A 21647-nucleotide genomic window follows, 5' to 3' on the forward strand; every position below is an offset into this window, starting at 1 on the left:
TGATCTGCAACTGCAGTGTTTAAGTTTTAAATTAAGTCATAAGGTTACAGATTCGACTGCTACCTGCACCTCACGCTGCAGCAGTCTGCCAGGTGAGGCAGGAAAAAAAGGCTTGTCTCAGTCACAGCAAAGTCACTGCAATTACAGAAAAAAAATATAATTTTCTATCATTTTATATATACATAATGTTTGTGCACGTTGTAACCTATAATTACAATGTTGCTTTATGGTCTTTTGGGAGCCACATTGGATTGAATGTTTGCATCCAACCTGAGGGCCTCTTTTTGTTTTCTTAGCAGTGCGAGCTCAACCGAGCCTGCTAACGGAGGCGGGGAACTATGTGCGAAAAGTGTTCTGAAGAGCAGCCGAGTCGTCCAATGGGAAACAGATTTGTTGTTCAAATCGGCCAATCGCAGTAGCGGAGCGCCGCGCTGCTCCTCTCAGGACTCTCATAGGGGCGGTGCCTGACGGTGAAGCCCCACCCCTCAAGGCCGCGGGGTTTGGTTGCACACAGGCTGCAGTTTCAGTTTGTTTTATTCACCATTTTGAGTAGCTGAAGGTAAAAAAAAATAAAGAATATTTGCGTTTGGAGGACAAGTCGCTGCCGTACTTTGATTTTCACTCGCCAGCTCGGACGGTGGAGTTGTGAGACAACCCTCGCTCCCCTCGGTGTTTTGCAGAGCGGGAATCTATATTTCTTTCCCCCCCCTTCTCCAGTGCTTTTTTTTCCTTCTCCCCCCCTTTCTTACATCCTTTAACCTCTACAGTATTCCTGCAAAATGTCAAGACCAGTGAGGTAGGTGTGCTAAATCTGTCTTGTTTGCTGTGCTGCGAGTTAATCACGACACCGTGCTGCCTGCTGGCATCGCAGATAACATGCACGGTCTCCACCATGTTGTGTTTTATGAGCTGGGAAATGTGTTTATTTCATGAAAAAATAATGGAGGTCGGGGGGGAAACGTGTGTGTGCAGCCTCCTTTCTCCAACATGGATCCCGGCGGTGTGGACTGGTCTGTTCGCCATGTCTTGTCGGGGGAGAGAGAGCCCGCCGTCGTGTCGGTGTCTATCACGCTGCTTTTTTAAAAAACGTCTCCATGATGGACATTATTGTCGGCCGCTAATGTAGGCCAAGCGGAAAATTAGTCGGAGTGATTTTAACCGGCGCTGCTTTTTCAACGGCCCACTTTGAGCCGAGCTTCGTAGCATTTTTTCCCTCAACTGAGAATAAGAATATGGCTACCCCATTCATACAGGGGAGGCTCCGAAACGCTAATACCCCCCAGTTTAAAAAAAAAAAAAAAAAAAACGAAGAAGGAGGAGGTGGTCGGCCTCTGGATTTGATCTTGTTACCGCGCAGACGGTGCAGCGGCCATTATTTCTCGTTTAAACTCGTGTGTTCTTCCACGTTGGGAACAATAGGAGGGAGGGAAAAATAGTGCGTTAGCGAGTGTAAAATGTGTCTGTAGCTGTTGTGGGGTAAAAGCTAAAAGCAAGAGGGTCTACATTTTCGGCGCTGGCAGTAAATTAACGCTGGCTGGCTGATGTCAGAGGAAGGCGGAGAGCTACAGAGACTCACCACACCCCCTCATCCACCCCCCAGTACACGATCCCCACTGTGATTAGAACGCATGAGGTGCCTCCGTGCTCCTTTAATCCACATTAGAATAGAGCAGAATTCCTTTATTGGCATTGCACGATGTAAATAAGCAACAATCCGCGTCGGTGCATTCACGAAATCCTACTTTTTTTCTTTAAAAAAAAAAAAAAAAGGTACAGTAGGAAATGTGCAAATGTGAAATGCAAAAATGGTTTATGCTAATGTGGTGGGATGGGTTATTATTTTAAAGATGGATTATTTGGTGTATTACAAACTTATGTCACTGATGTTGCATTTAATATGAAAAGCCAGTAGTGCAAAAATAACATACAATTTGCAGTTGTATGCAAACTTAAATGATACAAGCATTAATTAATCTCAGAGAAGAACATTGCATTATTAAACAGCAACAGTCTCCTAAATATCATGTTTCACTGAACTGCCACTTCATTTTTTGAAGCAAAAATGAAGAAATTATTTTATTTGTATATATATATATATATATATATATATATATATATATATATATATATATATATATATAAATAAAAAAATATGAAGTAGGAGTTATGAATTAGAAATACAACAACAAAACAGAAACACACAAAAAGCCACGCTGGTGTATACATTACTACTCCTTGAATTTAAGAGAATCAAAAAATGCAGTGGTATCTTCAACAAAATTAGACGAAAAGATGGCTTATTTGTTGTGTTAAGAACTATATAAAAAACGTAGTGTAAATTTTCAATATTGCACATTGCAGTTTTTTTGTTGTCCTTCCGCATCTCCACAATGTCATGTTACACTGAAGTGCTGCTTCATTCTTTAAGTAAAAGTGAAGTTTTTTTGCAGGTTTTTTTCCTTTTCTTTTTAAAGCCATAGCGGATATCAGCATATGTTTTTGGGACTTCTACAAAACATCTACAAAATTGCTGTTTGAACCTTTAACGTTAACACACAATGACTGTATCTCTTCATTTTGTTATAGGGATAGGTTGTTCTTTTAAAGATAGCTTATTTAGTGGTTAAAGTAGTGCACAAATTACATACTCGGTGTAGTTGACTCTAATTCATATTTTATCAATTGTGCAGCCCTGCAACTGACATTCTTTGCAACCAAATCTTCCTTTTAAGTGTTCCTTTCTGGTTCCTCGCTCAATTTGCTGTTCACATGTGGAACCAGCATGTCAACAAACCCCTTGTCTTATCCAAAATATAACTCTTGTTTATCCAAGTAAGATCCAAATAAATGATCTTCTGTCAGACGGGGTCTCTTGTCTAGCCATAGAAAATGAGAATCATGCCAGCTTTCTTTTTGTGGTTTAATGTGTTTGAGTTATTTTTGGCTTATCGTGCTTCCTACAGGGGGACTATTGCACACATTGCAGTGTTATGCTGAAACAATATATTGTGCCGCTGTTACTAAGAATTTGATTTAAGTAATGTAACTGCATTGGATTTTTTTTAACATAATGAATGCTTCCAGTCATTGTCTGCTAATAATTGCAGTATATTGACACATTAATACCAATGGAGATTTAAATGTACATAAAGTTCACATTTCGGTATGTTAGTTATAAGGCTACAGGTGCAAAATCAGGAAGAGAATGAAAGAATAATTTAACATTTCTATCATTTATTTTCAAGAAAGTTTCAGAACTGTCTCTTTACTGTAAGAATGTAATTACTGTAATTGTTATGGCACACACACTGCATATTCTCAACAGGTGTAAAGTTTTAAAAAAAATTACAAATGTCTGTTAAGACAAGTGGAACATAAAGCACCTTGAGCATGATTTTATTTATTTATTTAACCTTTATTTAACCAGGTAAGTTAGTTGAGAACTGATTCTCACTTTCAATAACGACCTGGCCAAGAGGCGGCACACAAACAAGATAAACAACAAAACATTTTTAACTCTTCAGTGCACCAAAATAGTACTTACTGGACATAGCCATCCTTTTTCCCCTCTTATCTGGGGTTGAGTCATGGAGGCAAGTCATTCCACACTTCCCTGTTCCCAGCCACACTTTCTGGTTTCCCCTGGGGGATCCTAAGGCTTTCCCAGGCCAGATGAGATATATAAATTGTCCAGTGAATTCTGGATCTCCTCCCAGCTTTATGTGTCGCAAAACCTCCAGAGAAAATCTTCCAGTAGGCACCCTAATCAGATGCTTTAACCCCCTCATCTAGAATACATTTACAGAGTAGGGCTGGCCTGAATAGCAGTTTCTGGGCCGAATATTCAGATATTCGGGTCCAGCCCTATAACAGAGGTCTGTTATGCGAGTCTGTATGGTGAATTTTACTAGTTGGAGAGACGAAGTCTGCTATTTGACAAAGACATCAAGAAGGCAGGATTATCCCGCTTATCATCTTCTCTCAGTTTAACCAATCAGCAATTGTCTTTTCAAGTTTAACCAATTAATATCAAGACTGTTTAGTTTTTTAAATTAAATTGTCAATGAAAAACATTAAGAAGGGGCTTGGTGCTAGCATGCCCTGGCTCATTACCAACAACTGGTGCAGGTAGACAGTAGCTACAGATATCCATCCATTCGTTTTGGCCTCAGAAGCAGCAAGTGAAGCTGGCCATTCCAATCGTCCCTCTTTTCAGCTTTCAATTTCCTCCTGGGGGATCCTGAGGCGTTTTCAGGCCAGATGAGATATATAATTAGTGGAGATATGTTATCAGAATTGTCACTCAACAAAAACAGGAAGAGGCCTGGAGCTAGCATGCCGCCGCTGATTAACTGGTGCACTGCCAAAATGTTCCAGATGGAAGTCACACTGTAGAATTTTAATCCAGGAATGTAACTGCATGGACTTAAATTAGCTTCAGATAAGGTCTGACCGGATCACAGAACAAAATCATAGTATCTTGATTAAAAACCCACCGTTCTTGTGATAAAGTGATTGTTTAAAATTTGAAGCAAGGAAAATGATCCATAATTTCCTGCAGAGACAGTGTAGTTAAAAGAAATTATAACAAGACTGATAGAAATATGAGTTTTATGTATTTTAGACAAATGCTTTTCCACCACCAACAGATACAGATACAGCAGCTGACAGTAGGGATAAATTTGCATTTACTGCAGTATTTTTCCCTCATTACCAACAGTAGAAAAGCCCATTCTTGTCTGATATGTTAACATCTGCAGTTCAGGATGCTAATGCTACTACTGCTACCAAACAGACTCATGTAGATTACTTTTAAATGCACAAACAAAATGAGAACAACTTTAAACACCAACCATGTCTACATTTGATGACACGGCTGTATTGCCAGTATATGGTAAAGATAGGTTGATGTATTTTTTTTAATCCAACATATCAACTAATCATTTTTCTACAAGAAAAAATTGTCTTTACAAGATAGGCTGGTGTGATGAAATAACTAGACTTTTAATAATACAATTAGATGAAGTGATATGTCGTAGGAATAAGAGAATAAAATGGAAAGAATTGTTTTCTTGATCGCAAAATTAGGATCTTATAAAAACCAAACAAGTTTTTGTTATAGCAGGAACTTGTGGAGATAATTTAGTTATGATGGCAACAATACACTTTAATACATATCAAATCAAATCCGTGACTTTTATCTTCATTTGCACCACACAAATATGTTCAGGTAGATATTTGCTATACAAACCATTAAGGACAATTAACTGTTGTGGTTATTTTGATTAACCCTCTGAACCTCCAAGGAGTTATATAAATTAAAAAAAAACAAAAACGGAAATGACATGATTTATCAGAGCCCTAAACTGTAAAAATACAAAGAATTGTCAGATTTCTGCTCTGTTCCTGGTTGTGTTGTTTCGATAGAGTTGCAGGACTTTATATTGCAGTCAAAAATTAGCCCACAGCAAGTAAAAATGTATCAGGAGCAAATTTGTGGGATTTGCTATATAATTATGTAAAGCTGAAATTCCCTTCAATATTCACTGTATAATAGCTCTAGAACAATGATGGAGTGTTACCACATGAGGTGCAAGGTTGGTGTGAATTTGTAAAAACATTGACATATCAGTGAAAACCCTGAGTCAAAGACACTGCATCCTAGTATCCACTATTCTAAATTACAGCCCTTGTAATTTGCTAATTACATTGTTTTAATTTCAATGCAATACTGTCCTTTAAGGCACTGTATGACCAGTCAATATGTTTTCACTGTTTGTCTGGCAGTTGTTGCAGCTGACTGACAAACTACTTTTTTCTTGTTCTTCGGTAGAATGTAATTATACAAAACAGAATAACAGAAGTAGGATAAGACAGGCCACTCTGAACAATAAAGAACGAGAAAAACATTAAACAAATGCCAATCATGAATTAACAGAGCCCAAAATAGTGTCGTCAAACAACAGTGTTGAATTTTCAAAATGAATGAAAGCTAGAAAATCAAATATGTTGTCATGACTGGCAATAACTAGGAAATGTTCAATTTTTTTATTTGCTTGGTTATGGGGCGTGGATTCGCTTTGAGTTTGTGTGATGCTCCCTTATGTTACATTACAAAACTTAATCTTGTGGAAAGAATAGGTAAAATAAGGATGGACAGTTAGTCTGTGAATGTGATTACTCATTTATTTTATGTTATTTTTTGCAAAAAATCAAAGCCTTATTGTGAAAATTCTATGACTTTTCTCTATGCGTGTGTGTGTTAAGTAACATTAGCATTCTCTGTTAGCTTGATAACGGAGGTGATCAGCCATGTCCGCTGCCACAGCAAAGGAAATAAAAGCCCAGTTCATGCTGCTTAGGGACACTGTTTCTCTGCCTCTTCGCTGCAGTTGGTTCAGACAGTAAAGGCTAGTTAGCGGCTATGAATCAGGCCAGAGTAAAGCCACTTAGTCTAAAGCTGGAGGTCTTCCTACTGTGGTGAAGAGTCGTAGATCTGGACAGGTAACACAGAGTTGGCTCTCGGACAGCGTTGTGTTAAAGACAGATGGGCTACCTGGACAGAAATGTTCATGATGCTAACTGTTCATATTGATTCTATTGAGGAATTTTGCCAGCAGGGGAAAAAGCCAAAGATGATCCTTCCGTCCATGCATGTTTTGATTCAGAGTGTGCACAGAAAGGAGGGGCTGACTGTTGTCAATGTGATGGAGATAGAGAGCGGGATGCAGCTTTTTGTTGAAATAAGATTTAACCTATTTTCACACTGGAGTCAGAAAAAAGTTAAAAATCAATAGTCAGTGTTGATATGGTAGCCAAACAAATTACTGAGATGTAAAACTATGTTTGCTTCATTATAAGACTCTTGGGGGACAAATCAATGAGAAACACTGAAACATGCTGTTTTTCAAGAAACATAGTGACAATCCTCTCTCTAAATCTGAACTTGTTGATGGCAAACTCACAAAACACTTAAAAATAACCGACTCTGTGTCTGGAAAGTCTTCGCTGATCTTGCCAACATTTTAAGTTGACGATGAGAAGTCTGTGCCCTCTAGTTGGTTATTCAGCCAACGGCCAAGTAATCTGTTGAACGGTTACTGAGCGTTTGTATATCGATTCCACACATCTGTTTGGTGACTTACTACGATTGTGCTGGTTGTGAAAATAGTATCTTGCTGCCTGTGATATCTTTGAGACGTGATGTGTGGAAAGCTTGGCAGCCATGTCACTGGCAGCTGCCTGCGGCTTTTATCGATGCGGGTGTCGGTGTGGGTGTTCCTGCCGTTGTAATCAAAGTACTTGTAAAAGTTTATGGCGCTGTTGGCCTCCCCTCACACCCCTACACATACACAGCTACAGTATGCCATTTAACCTGGTTAAAAACCACAGATGCGTGTTTAATCTTCCAGGTGGTGCAATAATATGCAATGCCAGAAACCGGGTGATTTTTAAGCACGCCATTCAGTTGGGAAAAAAAAGTCTTCTTTGTTGTCTAAAATGCACTTTAAATTAGTTAGTTTTTTTATCTGCTTTTTGTTATTCAATTAAACTGTGTTTTAATGTACTGTTTGCATGAGCATACTTGCCTGAAGAAGGCAAGGCAGGATTTTTCTCTGGTTTTAACCTGAGCCAGCGCTCAGCTCTGCCACACAGCTTTCTAAAGGTGTGTGTTACCTGAACTATAGCCTGCTGCTGTCACCGGAGGCTTCCCCCATACACACACCAAATTAGCCCTGGAAACTGTAGAACGTAGACCAGTGTCCAGTTCAGTGCCCCCTAGTTGAAGGCCTAGTTTGTAGCCTCTCAAATCAAGTAATACAGTCCGGACAGTAATACACTGCTGATCTGTTGAATTGCTGACCATGATGTACAATAGTTTTGATAAACTCCAGTGTATGTTGTGTATTATTACAGAAAAGCAAATGTGCAATCTGACCCAGTTTTCCTGCTTCTTCACAGGAACAGGAAAGTGGTGAACTACTCACAATTCAATGAGTCTGATGATGCAGGTAAGCAAGGCTTTGGATGTGTTTCGTTATATGTAGTATAGAAAGGCATAATGCATATCATCGACCCTATTGATGCCAATTTATTTACAATATTTTTTGGAAAAAGTCTGGAGAAATGGTGAGCTGTTACAATAACTTGGCTGATCTGGCTAAGGAAATACTTGACAAAAAACATTTTTTTTTTATCAGCTTCCAAAAATCCCATATGATGACAAAACAATTTTACTCAGTAATGTTGCACATTGTTCCTAGTAGTTCAATATGATTAAAACTGCACATTATTAATATTACAGCATTAAATGGTGTCGAATAGCTCCATGGTAAATTATGCCAACATTAAAGAACATCAAATCATTAGCTGTCAGTCAGTTCATTTAACATTGGACCCAGTGGGGGAGGTGGAGGAAGACATCTGAGAGCCGCTCGCAAGACTTGTAGTTTATTTTGTTCTGTAGTCCAGTAACAGACTGGTGCTATTGAGTACAAGTAATAGATTAAAAAAAAAAAAAATCTGTGGTGGACAGCTAAATTTTTACAGCAAAAGAGATGGCTCTGGGAATGGTGGTTGTGGTGAATGTTTGCCCGTCACTTGGTCAGTCACTTGGATCCAGATAGGAATATCTCGACCGCCATCAGTGGGGATCAAAAAGTTCAAAGTCTGCACCAATAAATATCAAAAACTACAACCGGCTTAAATTTGAATGAATAAAATGAATGAGTAGGTATCTTGTGAGTTAAATCACATATTCTTGATCACGCTTTGTGTATGGACGGGTTCACACATCACACAATTACACCTTCTAAACATTGCGATAGTATCGTTATCGTGAGGATGTTAGCATGGTGACTTGGAATCAGGCAATTATTGAGGCTGATATTTGATATTCTAACAGTTAATGGTATTGTTATATTTATTGACCAATTATTGCAAAATCAAGTGAATGCATTGCAATCTTTCACAAGCATTCCTAGTGGGCCTGTTATACAGCAAAGGCCCCAATAATTTACTTGTGGGTGTTAACAAGTGGCACAGCTGGAACATGTTTTGTGGACAATGCTAGACTACGGCTCTTGCGAAGAGGGTAGCCTGTTGGTAGCGCTATCTGAAGTACCATAACATCTTCCTAACATAAGGTTAACTTCAACAATCTGCAAAAACTGAGCAAGAAGCACAACCTTCTCCACAAATCAGGACATCAGCTGCTTTCACAGTGGCTAAGCTAACGGCAATCGGCTAGGTTAAGAGGCAGTCACAGATTACCCTCAAACAGTGACTAGAGAACAATAATTTTAAGATCTGGACATTTGTGTACTACATAAGTGATAAAGCTGACAAAGACTGGCAAAACTGAGGTGGAACTGCAGGACATAAACTGTTCGTAATCTTTATCGGTCGACGTAACAGTAAACAGGAAAGTGTTGTAGGGTCATGTGTTGCTCAGACGCCTTCATTCCTATTTCTATTGTGCATATTCAGTTACAGTAATCCTTATTAATGAAGTAGTCTAGTTATGAATGACAGGTTTCCTGCTATCACATGCTGTTAATGAATAACTTTTCTGTTCCAAATTTTGGTTATTGGCCTTTCTTGATCACCATTAGTGAGAAAGACAGATAGCCCTGAAAAAAAGAGACCGTAGGATCCTTCAGTGTTTATTTTGGCATCTACACCATTGATTAAATCATCAAACCACTTAAAACTATTGATTTAGTTTCAGACTTTTAATGTAAATTTTAATTGGTTTTAGTTAAATTTTAGTCATTTGATTTTTTTTTTTTGGTTTGTTTTAGTCACCAAAAATGCAGCATTTTAATCTTTTAGTTTTGTCAGTGGTATTTTAGTCTTATTTTTGTGTTTTCATTTGTACGTCTTCTGAGCACTTTGAGGCTGTGTCCATCTTTTGTGTACCGTTACCATGGTTACAAGTGTTTTGTAGAGGATGCTGATTGTTTATCCACTCTACGGTGATACAACAGATAGACCGTCCTCGATTAAATCCACTTAACATTGTTATTTCCGAACGTTAAACTGCTTTTTCTCTTTGTCTGTATTGTTCACCTAACCTTAGCATTAATATTAGTTTACTAAAGAGCAGCAGCATCTTCCAGAAAATGATTGCCTTAATGTTCACTACAATCCTTTTAGCATCTGCATGTGGCTTGAGAGCAACATTTCTTTAATTCTAATTCTACTGACAGCAGCATGAAAAATATTCCATTAAAAGTAACATTGATGTTAATATTCCACATCACTTGTATTGCCTTATTAGCATTAGATTGACCATTTTTTGTGGAGATTTTTGTTGATGAAATTAAGACTGGGCTTCTTCCTTCTTCCGTCTTTACACATGGAGGCAACTAAAATCTTGTCTTCTCTTTCTTCACAGATGAGGAGTATAGTGACGACAAACCTAAGAAGGTGCGCCCAGCCCCTCGTGAGCCCAAGCACAAGCGCTCAAAGAACTCACAGGATGACAGGTGAGCCCTCACTGGACATTTCCAGAGTTTAACAATAGTTTTTGATTGAATAACCATTACATTTACAGTTTAAACACTTTAACACTTGGTTGTAGAAAGGAGCAGATTTAGGTCTCAGGATCCAACAGCAGTTTCTTTGTTGTCAGGTGCAAATGGATCCCACCAAAGGCACAGTCAGCACCAAGATGGCAGGATGTTGTAGGGAACCAGGCTGAGAGGTGTAGGAATGAGAAGAGGGGGTAGAGAGCAGAAGAAATGGGTACTTGATCAAATACATGGTTTGAGAAGAGACAGCCAGGTGGGCTCTAGGAGTGTGCCAAGCAGAGCAGAGATGGAAGTGTAAAGAAAAAGAAACTTAGCTGGAAGACACTGGGAAAGGGCACAAGTTAAACTGGATTCATCATTGGTGTGGCGTGCCATTTCCCTTTTAAATCTTATTTAGTCTGTTGTGTGAATAATCCTGTTATTGAAAACTGATGAGTTGATTTTGAGAAGCCCACAAAAATTCAGTCAGTTCTCATTAATGGATTTTGTTCCCACTTGTCAAAATTGTGGGATGCTAAAATGACATGTACAGTGGAAATTCCTGCAGTATCAAGCGTCAGTGACTTCAGTCTCCTTTCATTTTGTGTGATAATCCAGGGGTTTAATCAGCTTCTTGTTGTGTGTTGAACCTTTAAGTTGAAAGAATCACAGACATACATGTAAATAAATGTATGTGACAAACCACACTAAGATAAGTAATGATAATTGCCGTTATTATTCCCACAATGGGGAAATTTGTATTGTTACAGCAGTAAAGGGGATAGTGTGTATATTTAGGAAATATCTGTAGAAAAATAAATCAAAAACATAGCTGTGTACTATTTTGGACTGTCTAGTTCCTCTGGAGGTGTAAATAACAATATAGCTCATGTCAGTGGTATTGCACAAATTCTTACATGAGGAGGAATACTGATAAGACAGTATTTCTGATACTGTTTTATCAGTACTGATTGTTTTCTTCATGCTATAAAAGATGAAAACAACACACCCGAGTGCTGTTTAGATTTTTTGAGAGTAATATTTACTGTCCAGGTGCTTATCTGTACAACTTGAAGGGCAGATTTGTACATACCCGTGTAATTTGTATGTATTAGTATTTAGAGTTCAGATAAAAACTGTATCCTGCTGATGAACTCCATTATCTTTCCTCTAGTTACTAAAGATTATGTTTTGCTTTTTTCCCCCCACTGATCTCGACGCAGTGAGGACTCTGATGACAAGCTCTCCAAATCCAAAAATGATTCAGCAGGTAAGTCGGTCTAATTCAGACAAGCAGGTTGGCTCAGACGCTCGGCGAGAACAGCTTGGGTTTGATTAGTGTGCAGTGGATGGCGGAGAGAGCTGGCTCACTGAGTGTCCCTCTGTGTTGCTGCTGCAGATGACTTTGGCAGTGAGGAAGAAGACAATGACTTTGGAGAGGAGGAGGATGAAGACGGAGGAAGCGATTATGAAGAAAAAAAAGGGAAAAAAGGAAAGAAAGCCAAGGTGGAGAAACCCAGCAAGAGGGGGCCGAAGAGAAAACGGGGTGCAGGTAACTCCTGTTTGTTTTTACATATCGAGATAGTACAGCTTGGGTAACTCTACATAAAATCTAATTTCTTCATGTGGAAATATGACTTTTATAATATATATTCTGCTTTTAACACTCTGAACCTCAAACATTTGTCTTTGCTCCCGTCACATTTTTCTTAACTTTGGGCTGTTTTTTCACTGCAATATACAATAGCTAGAAGTAGAGAGAACCCAAAATTTCTTTTGTTATAAGCTATAATCTCACAAATCAGGAAAAACATGAAAAATAACATCTCATTAAAAGCTGCCATATACTAATGTCCATCTACTTTGTTAAATTTGGAACTTTAGGTTTCCAGATGTGCATGTAGATGTTTCGAGGACATTAAATCTAACACCAGGGCACAATGTAGAACTCACTCAGGAGCTGAGCAATTTTTCGAGCATTGCAATAGAAATTGTTTTATTTACACACCACCCCTGTTTGAGGCGATTTTAGGTATCGTGACAAATAAGTCTTGTAACTCCAAAAATACAGTAAAATAAAATGACTCATTCATTCTCATTCGGATGTGAAAGCAAATTCAAAAAATGAAAAGTACGATGATTATTTATTTACGAACCAAAAACAACAACAAAAATAATAGAATTTGATTTTGATATTTAATGTCTGTTGATAAGTTTGCAGCAAGACAGAGAGGTGAAGCTGTTACCTAAATCGATGTAATGAATCAGAAGTTTATCATCCGTGTGTTTTCTGTGTTTTTTCTCAACAATTTGTATTTTGGAAAATCTAAGTTAATGGAAGACATTCAGACCTGACTTTGTTCTCATCATACATGGTCAAAAAGATATGTTGCGCTGCCCCGTGTGGCAAAAAATATTGTTTGGCCAAAATAATAATCATGATTAATTTGATCTGTATTGAGATCACAGATGACATAGTAATTATTCCTAGATTTTAAAGCGAAAATATTTCCATTGCACTTTGACATTTGATTAAACAGAACGCTGCCTTTACTTCTGTGTTACATTTCTGCTAATGTACAAATCTGTAGCAAAATAAGACTTAAATAAGATCCTTCATCTGAATTCAGTGTCTGCCAGAGACAAATTATAAATACATTTGTTCCAAAATCTCCTCTGCTTCTCTATAGACGCTACAATTTACTGAAGTTCCTCAAACGCCTCACATGTAGGCTGCAGTTTTACATGTTAAAGGAATTGTTCAGCTTTTTTGGGAAATACTCTTAATTAATAAGAAGATTGGTACCAAGTCTGGAGTCTTTACTGGTTGCCTGGCAATGGGACAATAAATAGCCTGGTGCATAAACTATTTTAAAATCCTTCTTACGGTGTTTCTGTATGAATTAAATAAGATACAGTGCTATTAGTGACCTTTTAAAGATGCTGGTAGGTGTGTTTTTGTACTATCAGACAGAGACAGGTGGCTGACTGTGGCTTCATATTTTCTGTGCAGATGTAAGTGGGATTTGTTTCAATTCAGCCTTTATTTAAAGTTTGAAAACACAGTCTGGAGATTTTGTTTAAGAAATCGCAGAAAATAAAAGATTAAATGTATTAATCTTCTCATACGCAAGCAGCTGGCAAGAAAACAAATAACTTGGCCACAACTACTTGGCAGAATATCAAGCTGTGAGCATAGTTTCATTGTTTTGCAACGTTTTTGTTACAGAATATGACCAAGTGCTCTTTATTTTTTATAAAAACGCACTATATAATTGCAGGCTTTTATTGTTATTATTATTAAAATATGACCAGAAGAATTGAATTTCAGTTTTTCAGTGGGTAAGCCTTAAGTCTGTGCAGCCAGATGCCATATTTATACTGTTGGAGACTCAAATGCTTCTTTCTAAAATAATAAAAGAATTTGTACCATTGATGCTGATCTCTTGAGCATTACATATGCAGCGGGCGACCATCAAATTCAAACCACCACAGCTTCTCCAGCACTGCTTGTGCTCTCCCAAACATGCTCAGAGTTTTCTCCTCCCACATCCCCAGCAGAGTGTGACCGATTGAGTCGCTTGCCTTCAACTTTCCCTGACGTTGTGACACGTAGCTTTGATTTATGACTGTAAATGGAAGCTAGGATGGATCAGGTCAGTTGCTGTCATCTGCTAAGCTGAGTTGATTAATGATGACAGCATCGCAGCATTTGTGATTAATCTAGTAACTAGATAATGGTCTAAACAACATCCTCATTTATTGTTAGTAGTATTATGTCTCTTCCATTTTGACTTTCAGGGTCAAAGGTTTTAATTTTGGGCGGTTGGTTGATAGGCAGAGGCTGCTAACAATAGTAAAGATAGCTGCTTTTATATTTCTGCCTCATCAGTGCTTAAATGAATAATGAACCTCTCCAGACATGATGGCTGTGTCTCCTCAATAACTGCAGTGGAACCAGCAGTGTGGGCCTTCTAATGCCCTGCATAGAATAAAATCGCTCACCTGCAGTGCTCCATTGTGGCTTTTTATTACACTTTGTGATTGTATATGCTCCATTTAAAAGCATTAGAAATCGCAACACTGCATCATTGTGTAGCCCAAAATAGGCGACACACCCTGGTTAATTGGCTGCCCTGCTTTCTGAAAAGCAGCTGAAGTTAAAAAAGATAGAAAATACGTGTTTAAAATGATCACTGTCACTCTGGCATTGCTCATTGGTGACCAGGATGGTCAAACATGTAGTTTGGCCATTTTGAAAGACGTACAAAGCCTCTTTGCATGATCTGAAATGGGAAGTAGAGCACAGATACCAAAATTCATGCAAAAGAGATGCTTCTTGCTGAACAATTCTTACTGTTATTAATAGAAATTGGTGACATTTCCACCAACACAGTAACTTGCACTTAATAAAAGGGTGTTGAAGCGTTATGGCATTTGTAGAGAGGGATTTTGAGAGATGTTTCTGCAAAAAAAAAGACATCTGCATCAGATCTAAAATGGCACAAAAATGTGTCTAGTCTAGAATCACCACCTCACAGATGTTTGCTTCCACCAACCATTCAAGTTCCAGTTTACATCGTTCTTTCTGTTTGTCTGTTGAGTTGTGGGTTTGAATATTCCTCTAAAATGTGTTTTTGCACCACATTATTGCTTAAAAAAATGTCATCCTTTTAAAAAAAAGATCTTATTAGACATTTTTGTGCAACTTTATCATGATTTTCCTCTGAATTCTTGGATTGTTGGCAAAAAAAGTATTCTGAGAGGTTACAAGCACCTGTGACAACCAGAAACTCATTAATTATTCCTCATATTCAAATGAAAGTCTGTGCTAAATTTGAAATAGATAGCTCCTGTTGTTGATTAAATATTGCACTCACAAGAATGCGGAAAAAGTGTATAATTTTTTGAAACATTGATCATTGCAATAAAACCGATAATAGATGTAACTTTGCAGTACAAATGAACATCGTGTTGTCAGAATTTTAAAGAACACAAACACGAAAATCTGTTAAAATGCCTTTATTTATGTTTTAGCTGTTTTAATTAAAAGAGAACTACTTGACATGTAACACTGCCAAAGTAGCACATTATTAAATACGTTTATGTAACTAAGATTCAGTTTTTTAAAAACTGGTGATAATTGGAAAAAAGATAGAACGTTGGATCAGGTAATGGGGTAATCGGTTGACCTCTAAACAGGTGATATTTACACCTGGTTATCCCAATGTGTCTTCTCTGTTTCTTGCATGTTTCTTTTTTTGCCTGGCGTGTTGTCTCGTGTAGATGACAGCGATGATGACAGGGAAGTGAGTCGAAAGCGTACAGTGCGCCAGGCGGCTTCCAAGGCTGTATCCAAACAGAGAGAGATCCTGCTGGGCGACGGAGGAAGCGAGGATGAGGAGCACGAAGACCAAGAGGAGTCCTACATGGACCGTATGTACAACATGACATAAACTCACACAGCTGCACATGCGTCACCAAAAGCTGTATCTAAACCAAAAGCAAGCAAGAAAAAAAATGTCAATCAGCAATCGATTAAATGGAAATACAGTTGACATTTTTCAATAACCAGGCTTAAATTTCTCCTCAAAATCAGCTTGGTTACATTAGGACTTTGGAAGACAGATAAACACCAAGTAGTCCGACAAAGGAGCTGCAGTCTTCCACAGTTTAGAACTTGTAAAGTTAATAATTTCTTCCCAGTGTTTTGGTAACAGAATAATCCTCATAGCTGATCTACATGAAGGACAGACTCCTTCACTGTAGTTAATGTTAGTCCAGCTGCTGGTAACAGCTGCTTGGCTGGAGCAGATGTCCACAAATACTGTTCCAGCAACTTCATCAGTCCAGGTAGTCTGTCAGTGGTTACTGCCGCCTCTACAGTGGATTTATACTCAGAGCAGAGCATCATTTCACCACTTTAGTTTGACTGTTGTTGGAAGCATGTAATCAAGAGTCTTGTTGTTCCAGATCACCAGCAGCATTAACAGCTACAAACACTCAGCCTGTGTTAGCATTTGAAAGTCTCAGTTTAGCATTAGCATGAGCCTCAGGTAGCTAGCTAAACTGGACAACCGCCAGACTCCTTTTTGCAACTTGATACTGCAGAGTTCTTCAACATGACAACATGAGTGTCAGCAGACACACCTGTAACTCCATCACACTAAACAATGAGGGCAAAGTTGTGGTTTCTGCATGACCGGTTCAGACTTTGAAGGCACACGGTTCTGTTCATACTACAATTCTACAGTTTAATTTAGCAGATGCTTTCATCCAAAGCGACGTACATCTGAGAGGTGGGTGGAGGAGTGAGTTAAAAGAATATTTTTCGAGCATCTGATGTGCTACAGATCTTGTTCTGATAGAACGTGGTCTTAGCAGTTTTTAAACTGGAGGAGAATAATGTAAGATACTGCAACAGATAGGCATCAGTTGATTATGCAAATGTTCCTGAAAGGCTGTGACTTTGCACTTTTTACACCATATAGCAGCTGCATACAGATCGGACTGCAGCACCGTGTCAGTGGGATTATTCTTGTGGTGTTTTTGGCACATTTAGAACTTCCTACTGTGTTTGGGTTTCATCGATAGAAAGTATGTTATATATCAAAGCACCATCAATGTCCACTAGTGACTACATCAGTTACACCTCTTTCAGTGATGAAATTCAAAGGTGTGGATGACGGAGAATCTCGTCACACACCTTCTCCTTATAACAGGCGTTTAGTTTAAGTACCATTTGTTTTCTTTGTACATCAAAGGTCCACATACTTTCAGTACGCAAGTTTTTCGCAGTCACAAATGTTGGGCTACATGCTGCCGTCAGCAGAGGGGTCCATGTGGAGTCTCACAGGTTTGGGTGGATGACAAAATGTGTGTTGTGCCGCCTATTCTGTTATGAGGATGCAGAATATATCATTTGACCTTAAAGGGTTCCACCTGGTGGCACAATCAGGTACTACAGAAAATGTACAACACGCTGTGCAACAGGGAATCTGCTGGCCCTACTTTGTTATTGCTAAATAAAATTATTAATGCCAGTTAAACATTAACAATCCCTATTCTGGACCTTTAATGTCATGCTCAGTCAGTCTGATGGCAGATTCTTGTAATCTTATTAGATTTTTGAGTACCTTTCTGTGTAGATTTTCATATCAATGTGGGAAGAGTCTTTTCCCAGAAATTGCTCATAAAACACATTAACACAGGTTGTTCTTTCCCTGCTAGTATTTAGAAAGGTAAGTAATAGTCGCTCTGCTTTCTAATTAATAATAATAATCCCCTTGCCTTGTGAATGCAGATATAGTCATGTCTGACAGTTTACTTCAAATAAATGTTGATTCATTTGGTGCTGACCTGATGCTAAAATAGTTTGAGCTTTCTGTTCAGCCTCTCTTATGTGAGGGATTCTTATATGTCTTATTTCTGTGTGCAGCCGATGAGTCCGGCAGCGACGAGGACTTCATGGTGGAGGATGACGATGACAGCGACTACGGTCACTCCAAGAAGAGAAGCAAGAAGGTGATTCGACGGGGACGGACAGACAAGAAGGAGAAGAAAAGCCCGAAACCCAGACTAAAGGCCACAGGTGAGACGTCTAATTATAAGGTAGCTGCAGGGGAAAAAAACAAAAGCACACAGGTGTACATCTCGGTAACTGTTTTCATATTATATCAATAAATTTAGTTAATCAACTTTTGTTCTAAATCATGACTGACTGCAATGGATCGCATTGTTAAAAAACGCAAGGCATCACTAAGGTCAACATTTTATACCTTCTGCCAGTCAAACCTGCAACAAAATGCGAATCACATTTAAATGTTTGAATTTCATTTTTTTCTTTTTTTTTTTTTCTGGAAATGATGCATGAATTATGAATCCAGATTTGACAATCAATCCAAGGCACTGGAATAACACACCTGATCGTTTTGGTTTTAAGTGTTAGTTTATTTTCAAACATAGACTGAGTCAACAAATCACGTCTTGAAAGTGCTGAAATGGAAATGCATTTGGTGAATAGAGAATGCTGATTTTTGTGAGCCACAAATGTGTTTCCCCCTTTTTTGAAAGACATCATTTAGGATTTGACTCTGGACGACTGAAGAAAACTTAAGACTTTTATCTTACAACACAATGACTTGGGTCTATCTTTGACATTTAAAAACTCTGTTTTGAAGCAGTTTACCATTGCAGTATTTTTGAAATGGCAGTTGTAAAATGCAGGAGATAACACTATGAATTTGAGGTTAAACATGCGATCCAGTAGTTTTGAACCATGACTGACTGACAGGTTCTGGTCTGTCCCTGTAGTGACCCCCAGCCCAATGAAAGGAAAGGGAAAGGGACGCCCCAGCACTAAGGCCATGGAGAAGAGCTCACCCAAAGAGGAGGAAGAGGAGGATCCCGAGAGCCCCCTGGAGGAGGAAGAGGAGGAGGCCGAGAAGAAAGAGACCTCCCCGGCTCCCAAGACGACAAAGGAGGCCACAGGAGGAGATGAGGAGGAGGAGGAAGACGAAGAGGAGGAGGATGGCTCGGAAGAGGAGGCGCCCTCTGGAGAAGACTAGAAGACGACCCCCGTTCGAAGCCCATCCTCCACGTCTCTCTCTCTGTCTCTTCTCATTGTTTTTGTTTTCTTTTGTTGCTCTGCGTTTAGAGTTGTATTTTTTTTTTTTTCCCTTTTACATTGTTTTTTTCTTCTGGTGGCCTGGCTCAATGGTTTGAACTTGGTGTGCTTTGTTTTTTTTTTTTTTTTTAATTCTTCGCTTTTCTTTTTGCTTCCCCCCCATCGCTCCCTCCCACCGAGGAAGATGTATTTTGAGCAGCATTTCCCTCCATCCCGTCTTCATCCGTTTCTATATTTTACAGCTCTCTGTGCTAGTGAGCGTCCGTCCTGAGTGTGAACAAACCAGTTCACTAGCATTTGTGTTTTCCCCTTCCTGCCTAGATTATCAGTGATCCGACACTCTACTTTCTACTTTACTGTGTGACTACTGGAAGTGTAGTTCAGCATCAGTAAGTAAATCGCAGTGTTTTCAAAGCGATCAACATGTGCGGGGCCGAAGCCTTCACTGTTTATTTTGGTATTTTGTGCTTTTAGCAGGGCTTTCAGTTGAAGCCGCATCTTTTTAATTTAATTTACCATCATCATCATCCTGCTTTTTTCAAATGGAATTGGTGCTTTGAGGCGCAATGAATTCTGCTTGCAGCTGCTGCTTCGTAGTTGAGTTAAACGTGTAGACTGATGAGTGTTTGCTACATGCCAGCTACTGCCGACATCACACATTTCAAAGCAGCATGTGTGTGAAACTTTCTGTTTTCGTATGTTGGGCTTTCTAATGATGCTACATTTAGCAACCTGCTTTTTAAAATAAACACACACCTACACCTTCCCGCATGGCCACAGTATCTTCTCAGTCAACCCCTTGTGCCAGGCACCCCTAAATCTTTTTTTTGTTTGTTTTTTTAAAAAAAAATGCAAGAAGAGATGTTTTCTTTTTTTTTTTGAGAGTTAAAAAATGAATGTTGTTTTATCTCCTGTTGGTTCATTGTTCTAATTCTCTATTCAGATTTTTTTTGTAATGTTTGTTTTTTAAAAAAAAGAAATAAAATGTATCTTGATTTTAAAGAAAAAAGTCGACCCTATCCAATCTGTTCTGCCTGATGGTTGGACGAGCCATCCCTCCCTTACTTACTCCTGTCCTTTCATTCATTCAGCCCCCTTCTATCCCCCATTAGCTTAACAGTTACTGTTGGTATCCATGTCCATTTGTTTCTTCGAGGCTTTTCTGTTGCCCAGATTGGTATTTCACAAGTGGATAAATTTTTAAATTCGTACTGAGGCTCAGAGTAGATTTAAAAGCGGGCAGCTTGGTATACATCCGGCGTTCATTTGTCTGTTAATGCCTTAATTTTCATTGAGTTGTGTTTCACTAGTGACTCTGATATCATCATTGGAGGCCTGAGAATGTAATCTGTCCTCAAGTTTTAGGTCTTTGCTACAAGCAGCAAATTAGGCTTAAAACAAAGTCAACAATTTGTATGATCAGCAGACCATCCGAAGCCATAAACGATCTCAAAACTAGTGACTCGGAGATCAGGTGCAGCACTTGTGAGATTATCCTTTTTTGCGATAAATAGTGTTTGATGTCAAAGCAAAAAAAAGTTGCTATTACAATCTTGGGAACGCATTTTTCATGTTGAGTCAACCCAAGACTGCAATAGAATTGAGTCCTGGATGTTTTTACAGGACACACTTGAACCTAGTCCTTGGTTCAGAAGCACATTCGATTGTTTTCCGACTGTGTTCGTTAGCAGGTTAGTGTGTTTTTCTACGTTCAGGTCCTGAATTGGCACCCAATCCGTACTGTCATTTTAAGACGATTGGATATGAATATACAAGTAAATAAGAGGGAAAAAAAGTTTGTTTATACCAACCTAAAGCTCCAAGAGCTGTTTGCAGTAGGATCAGATACTATCTTGTAGTTCACAGCACTGAAGGCTTGAATGAGGTTCCTCTCTATCATCCCACTGGAGGCACATGGCATAAGGCTATGAATTTCTCCTCTTTCATCCATTGTACAATTTCTTCTGTTGTACTGTTTCTGATGTTTTTTTTTTCTTTGTCTATCTACCTTCACTTGTACTGGCAATGTAAATGTAAGCCGAGTTGTGATTCCTACAGGAGACCAAGTGGAGAAGCTTTTGTCAGTAGTGTGGAAAAGGAACACTGAACTCTTGAATCTTTTTTGCATGTTGTGGAAAAAAGTGCGAAGCGATGATGATGATGCTGGTAATGGCAATATTGTGGTCTTACAAAAAAAACAAAACAAAAAAAGTATTAACGATGTTGATAATGTTTTGGTTTCCCAGCTTCTAATAAAGGCAACCTACTTTTTATACAGATTTAACTACTTGTTTTGTGACGTTGAGCTCTGTGTGGGTGGTGACTGGTGGCAAAATGGTGTTCCAGTGGTGTTGGTGGGTGACGATGGGCAGTACTGAGGGTTTACCGCTCAGGGGCACTGTGTGGAACACCTGCAGTCCTTTGATTTGATGAACAGCTCACATACTAAGTTTAGATGAGTTGATTAACAGTATTGCAGAAAAACTGATCAGCAAGAAGAACGTTTG

The 21647-nt window shown here is 38.7% G+C and overlaps 1 protein-coding gene across 2 annotated transcripts; it reads left to right on the forward strand.

The window, feature by feature from the left end:
- The first annotated feature begins 485 nt into the window (after positions 1-485).
- On the forward strand, positions 486-21424 carry nucks1a (nuclear casein kinase and cyclin-dependent kinase substrate 1a). Of its 2 annotated transcripts, none has more exons than XM_055010775.1 (8): positions 486-796; positions 7963-8012; positions 10400-10489; positions 11725-11784; positions 11914-12066; positions 15801-15950; positions 17953-18105; positions 18828-21424. In XM_055010775.1, exons 1-8 carry the CDS (start codon positions 780-782, stop codon positions 19079-19081), a joined length of 927 nt encoding a protein of 308 aa, XP_054866750.1. In that variant the 5' UTR covers positions 486-779; the 3' UTR covers positions 19082-21424. The 2 variants fall into 2 exon arrangements, with proteins under 2 accessions (XP_054866750.1, XP_023147827.1); XM_023292059.3 differs by having other exon boundaries at positions 487-796; positions 10400-10490; positions 11738-11784.
- Positions 21425-21647: the final 223 nt, after the last annotated feature.

The sequence above is a fragment of the Amphiprion ocellaris genome, chromosome 5 (assembly GCF_022539595.1).
Source record: "Amphiprion ocellaris isolate individual 3 ecotype Okinawa chromosome 5, ASM2253959v1, whole genome shotgun sequence".
NCBI lineage: Eukaryota > Metazoa > Chordata > Actinopteri > Pomacentridae > Amphiprion > Amphiprion ocellaris.

Coding starts and splice junctions, on each gene's coding strand:
- nucks1a (XM_055010775.1), top strand. Junction 10,490..11,724: donor AAAGAACTCACAGGATGACA/GGTGAGCCCTCA, acceptor TTTCCCCCCACT/GATCTCGACGCAGTGAGGAC. Junction 11,785..11,913: donor ATCCAAAAATGATTCAGCAG/GTAAGTCGGTCT, acceptor TTGCTGCTGCAG/ATGACTTTGGCAGTGAGGAA.